Source organism: Sinocyclocheilus anshuiensis, unplaced genomic scaffold (assembly GCF_001515605.1).
Source record: "Sinocyclocheilus anshuiensis isolate Anshui unplaced genomic scaffold, SAMN03320099.WGS_v1.1 scaffold3168, whole genome shotgun sequence".
Taxonomy (NCBI): domain Eukaryota; kingdom Metazoa; phylum Chordata; class Actinopteri; order Cypriniformes; family Cyprinidae; genus Sinocyclocheilus; species Sinocyclocheilus anshuiensis.
Genome location: NW_015549819.1, coordinates 33284 through 39469, shown reverse-complemented (window position 1 = coordinate 39469; position 6186 = coordinate 33284). Strand labels below are relative to the sequence as shown.

Sequence of the window (6186 nt, the reverse complement as noted above, 5' to 3'; positions counted from 1 at the left end):
TCTTTATTGTGGTGTAACAGTGATCCAATATATTACTGTCTCTGGTGGGACATGTGATGTGCTGTCTGTATTTTGGCAGTTCACGGGAGAGATTGGCTTTATTAAAGTCCCCGAGAATGATTAAAACAGAGTCCGGGTGTTGTTGTTCTGTGTGTAAATAGTGACGAAATAGCATTATAAAGGTGAAATTATATTTTGGTTAAGAATATCTTTAAATGTGGGTAATAAGTAATAATGGGGGTTGAAATAACACAAATAATAATTTATAGAGTCTAATAGGTTTGCACAGTAGTGTGTGTGGGGAAACACCATTCGAGAAGCTAATCGAGGGGGAGGGGTTACTGATATAGGGGTTATCGGTAAAATATAGGGATTGAGCGGGGTGAATCAATGTTATGTGTTAAGTTTTTGTGTTAATCTGTGTATGGCTTCCTGTTACTTGACAATTAGGAGTACTTTAAGGCAATATTTGATGTAATAATGTCACAGGTAGGTAGAATTAACTTTCTATTGTGGAATTGCAGAGGTTTGGGTAAATGAAAGAAGATTAAACAGGTGATACAGAGAATTAAGCAATTGCATGCAACAGTGGTGTTCTTACAAGAGTTCGCACATGACAAAGGAAGAGGTTGTGAAAATAGAAAGGCGGTGGCATGGGTAAGTTTTCTCAGCATGCTTTACAACACAAGCTAGGGGAGTTATAACTTTGATACATAAATCTGTGCCTTTTCAAGTGCAGGATATAATTAAGGATTCAGCTGGTAGATTTGTAATAATTCAAGGGGTGCTGTTGACAGAGAGAATAAATTTAGTGAACATATATATATGGTCCTAACAAAGATGACCCCAGGTTTTATAGTAATATATTTCTATTAGTTGCTTCACTACAAGGACAAAATATTATAGCAGGGTATATAAACTGCACCCTTGATCCAAAAATGGATCGTTCTACTGGCATCGGTACTCTAGGAAGCAGATACAGCATTTTATGAAAGAGCTTGACCTAGTGGATACATGGAGACATCTTAATCCAACTGTAATTTCTTATTCTTGTTATTCTGCAACACACCAAACTTACTGCCGAATTGATTATTTTTTTTTACAAATACTGTATAAGATCATATATACTGTCAATATCATAATATTGTCATTTCTGACCACGCAGCAGTATCTTTGATATACATTGATACAGACTTGGTTAGAACCCTCCAAAATGGTGCTTTCAAACAGGGTGGTTGGAAGATCCATCATTTGTTGACTTTTTAGGTAAACAAATAGATATTTACTTTGAAACAAACCTATCTGAAACGTCGGCGGGGGTTTGTTGGGAGGCATTTAAAGCTTTTTTGCGGGGACAAATGATCAGTTTTTGTAGTTCAAAAAAGAAAAAATCTCAACAAGAATTGAAAACATTGGATATGAAGATTAAAAAGCTGAAAAATGAGATTTATCAGAAAGGTTTGGTGTCTTCAGATTTGCATAAGCAACTCTTGTTGCTTCGTTCAAAGTACAATACATTATCAGCAAATAAAATGGCTACAAAGCTATTGAAATTGAAACAGACTTTTTATGATCAAGGAGAAAAGACAGGAAAGGTACTTGCATGGCAGATAAAAACTAGGCAAGCTGAAAGAGCTATTGCTTAAATAGAAAATACTGATGGTAGTAATATAGTTGAACCACGGCAAATAAACGAATCATTCAGGTCTTATTATGTGAAATTATATAGTTCGGAATGTTCATCAGGCTCTGAAGTGCAAAAATAAATCTTAGATCATTTGGATTTACCATGTACATCAGATGAACAAAATAAATATTTAGGAAAAGATATGTTTGCAAGAAGTTATTGACGCCATCGAGTTAATGAAGGCTGGAAAAGCAGCAGGACCAGACGGTATCCCTAAAGACATATGTAAAAAATTTAAAGATAAATTACTAAGACCCATTTTAGAGATGTTATTGGAAGCTTTTGAAAAGAATACGCTGCCTGTATCTATGAGTGAGGCTTTAATTACTTTGCTTCCTAAACCAGGAAAGCCTAATAATAAATGTGAAAATATGCGCCCTATAAGTTTACTAAATTCAGATACAAAAATTCTATGTAAAATTTTGGCAAGAAGTTTAGAAAACGTATTACCATATTTAGTAGGGAATGATCAAATGTTTATGTTGCATAGACAAGGATGTCATAATGTTAGAAGGGTACTGAATATTTTGCATGATCAGAGGGGAAGAAAAGTCACTGCTTTGCTTTCATTAGATGCTGAGAAAGCACTCGACAAAGTCGAATGGGATTTTTTGTTCGACGTGTTAAAATGCTTTGACGTGTTAAAATGGGGAGAATTATTGTAAATGGGTCAGACTGTTATATAATAACCCCATAACTGAGGTCCTGACTAATAATATGGTGTCAAAGCCATTTAATATTTCTAGAGGTTGTAGACAGGGCTGTATAACTGTATTGTCTGCACGAGTCGTTTGTGCTTAGACCCTGACGATGATGAATATGATATCTCTGTTTTGCATTTATTTATCAAATGTGCAGATTAAAGAAGAGACTACAGACTTTCAAAAGGTAAGAACATGCTAGATAATAGCTGGATTATTAGTATATTAATCAAGGGTGGTTGTGTGGGTTTGTAATCAAAGATTGATCAATGCACATTTAATTACATTTATAATGACTGTAACTGAAAGGTTGGTTAATTGTATTGGTGAATGCAACAGAAATAAAAATGCACAAACCTCTCCAACAAACTCCAGTAGCTTAAGTTTGGACACCTCCTTCTCTGCCCGCAGACCCCAGCGAAACTCATACTCCACCGGCTCTGTGTGAGGGATCTTCACATACTCTAAATATCTAAATCAGACATACGAAAAACAAAATGCTTTTAGTACAAAAAAAAAAAAGGTTCAGTGGTCCAAGAAGCATGTCAGGAGTCATCTGATGAAGGACATGAATCTTTCTGTCTTCATTCCACTAGACCCCTTCATTGTCTATGGTGTGATATAAACCACCGGTCCATGGTCTAAAGAACAGCAGCTCTGAACACACCAAATCTGCTGGGACCCAAACCCACAACCTCTGAGTGCATCAGTCGCTGTTCTTACAGCCTAATCTAACACAGCGTAAACCATTAGTGAGCTATACAAATAAACTTGAATTATTCAAAGTCAGGGCATGGATCAAAACAGCAGGTGTTACACTGCACTGGTTATAGAAAGCCAATCATTTTGTTTCTGAAACACACTTTCACTTACTTCTGCCGTACAAACTCATCTGTGAGCATCTTCTTTACATCACCAAACTCGTCATGCTTTTCCCTGTGAGAAGACAGAGGTATCAGAAGTGAAAAATAAATAAATAAATAAAAAGCAAAATTAGTTTTTTTCAAAAGGATCTAGTACACAAACCCTGGATCCACCCGCAGCTTCTTGAGTGTATTCCACACCAGATCTACAGCATTCATGGACAACACATTAATAACAAACCAACCACAGAAACTGATCAGTAATGGCGTAACATGACTGTGTGCATGGCGCACCACTCACTCTCTTTAATGACACCGCCCTTCATGAAGATGACACTCAGAATGACAAACAGCAGGCCTGTCTTTGGGTTTCCAGGACGCCTGTGTGGACAGAAGAAACAATATACCCAAGACAGCAAAACTACTGCAGGTGTGAATCTCACAAAAACAATTTCTGATTCATATTTCAGCCCCAAGTTAGTCAGTCAGTCTGTCTATTATCTCAGAATCAGTCAAGAATGGTCCCAGTCACCAAAAATGAATATGCGCATTTATTATATATGAAACAGGCGTAAGCAATAGAGAAACAACCTCTTAACAGCACACTGTCGTTAAACAAACTCAGACTAGACAAAATAAGCAGACTGGAAGCGTGTTATAGTAGGGTGTAACCAAAGTGTGTGTTACTTACATGCTCACTTGCTCTCCATGAATGGGCTCCAGCTTATTGATCAGGATATAAATGTGGTTTTTTGGGTCAATCTCCACCAGCTTTAATCCAAACACCTGCATCAAACACAGAAGTTCACCTCTGTTCAAATTCACATCTATGAAAGGCCGTTTAGTCACCGTATGCTCCATCTGCTGTACCTGCTCAAATGTGCGGCAAACTCTGTTCATGATTTCTGTATAGATGGCTTTGTATTCCTTTATTACATGTTTGCCAATATCTGCAGAAATCAGTCAGAAGAGAGTGAACACAATGTATTAAATATATATATATACACAACATAAATATAATTTTCTATTATGAATAATTATTTATCTATAAAGCAGTGATATAATAGGGATCTAATGAAGAGTAATTCATTGACCATAGAAGACAAACCTGCTCTTCGAATGGGTATTTTTTTTTGGTCTTTAATTAAGATGAACTGGACCACCTCTGCCACCTTGGCATAAAAACAGAGAAATATGTTAAAATATCCAATGTAACAGTAAATCAAACCAAAGGAGAAGAAGTAGGTGCAGTCAGTGCAGATTAAAACACAAGTAAGCTCTGAAAAGAGAACGTTGGGTCGTTGTTACTGTGTTAGATGTTTATAATTTGCTTGTGTTTTTAAAGGAACAGTTCACCCAAAAATAATTTCCTTACCCCAAGGACATCCAAGATGTATTAGACTTTCTTTTTAGTTTTCGCAAGAGGTTGTGAACTAAATTGACTACAGTGAGCATTTGTAAAAAGGTAGATATTTTTCTGGAAATGCCTGATTGTTTTGTTAGAGAAGACCCTTATTTGTTGGCTGGGTTCATGTGGATTACTTTGAAGTTTCCCAAGAAATGGATTTCGGGCTGCCAAAAACAGTCTAGGCTGAGCCCCGTTTACTTGCATTAAAAGGAGAAAAACCCTGGAATGTTTTCCTCTGTTCAGCTAAAGAAACAAAGTCACATAAATCTTGGATGGCCTGGGGGTGAGTAAATAATCATGAAAATTTTATTTTTGGGTGAACTATTCCCTTACATCTTGCTAATATAAACATTCAAGAAATTTTCAGACATTCAAGATGATTGTGCGAAGAGAACTCAAACCAGTACTCCGCTCACGCACCCAGACTAACTAGATGACGCTAACCGAACAAGCAACAGATACAAAAACTATAAGGACCATCTCAAATCAGAAACCGTGGGTGGACAGAACAATCCGTGCTGCAGTAAACAAACGCACTGTTTGTTTGTTTGTTTGCACGGTCTGTCGTCGGGGAACACGAGTGAGTACAAAGCATCGTGCTATGATCTCCGACGGGCGGTAAGAGCTATCTTGCTATCTCGGTGGTCCCCACCCCCTTTAAAAAATCTGTCATCATCCCTGTGCCTAAGAACAATAACCCTAATTGCACTGTCCATGGAGCGGACCTGACTTACATTTCACTGCTGGTCATATATTCCCTATATAACCATGTGACAAATAAAAATCTTGAATCTTGAATCTAGATTTGGGCTAAGGTGTCAGTGTCTGTGTCAGTGTCAGTGTCAGGTGTCAGTGTCTGGCTCCAACCCTGATTGGTGGCAGAGAGACTGTAAATTCTGAATGCATCTTATAAATGCAAATTTTGCCACTCTTCTGGAGCACACTAACTTATAGAGAAGCATAAGGCTAACATATTTATATTAAAAGCTAAAAAACTAAATTTTGTTTGTTTGTGTACTCTAATTACGTTAGCGGTACTAAACAGTTTTACCAACTTGAAATGTTTGAGTTTAGGATGTTCATTCAGTGTTCATTCAGACTCTGTTGAAGTACTCAAGTACTCTTCCACTGCAATAAACTTACAGGTGCATCTCAATAAATTAGAATGTCATGGAAAAGTTCATTTATTTCAGTAATTCAACTCAAATTGTGAAACTCGTGTATTAAATAAATTCAATGCACACAGACTGAAGTAGATTAAGTCTTTGGTTCTTTTAATTGTGATGATTTTGGCTCACATTTTACAAAAACCCACCAATTCACAATCTCAACAAATTAGAATACTTCATAAGACCATTAAAAAAAACATTTTTAGTGAATTGTTTTTTTAAATCCATCTGGACCATAGAACGGGACTCTCAAAGCCTTGACATCCGGGTATCCGGGAGACAAGTCAGAAAATTCGAGTAAAATCACAGGCTACGCTTATTCGCACCACACGAAATTCAGATGTGGGGGGTAATTGCA

At 36.9% G+C, this 6186-nt stretch overlaps 1 protein-coding gene across 1 annotated transcript in view; it reads right to left on the bottom strand.

The window, feature by feature from the left end:
- LOC107660884 (non-structural maintenance of chromosomes element 3 homolog) overlaps window positions 1–6186 on the bottom strand; it is a 14695-nt gene that overhangs the window by 6815 nt on the left and 1694 nt on the right. Inside the window, exons 4-10 of the mRNA XM_016450318.1 lie at window positions 4360–4423; window positions 4122–4201; window positions 3943–4037; window positions 3553–3632; window positions 3415–3457; window positions 3262–3324; window positions 2746–2860 (exon numbers count right to left, since the gene is read on the bottom strand). Coding sequence (XP_016305804.1) covers window positions 2746–2860; window positions 3262–3324; window positions 3415–3457; window positions 3553–3632; window positions 3943–4037; window positions 4122–4201; window positions 4360–4423 — 540 coding nt within the window. The remainder of the gene's footprint in view (window positions 1–2745; window positions 2861–3261; window positions 3325–3414; window positions 3458–3552; window positions 3633–3942; window positions 4038–4121; window positions 4202–4359; window positions 4424–6186) is intronic.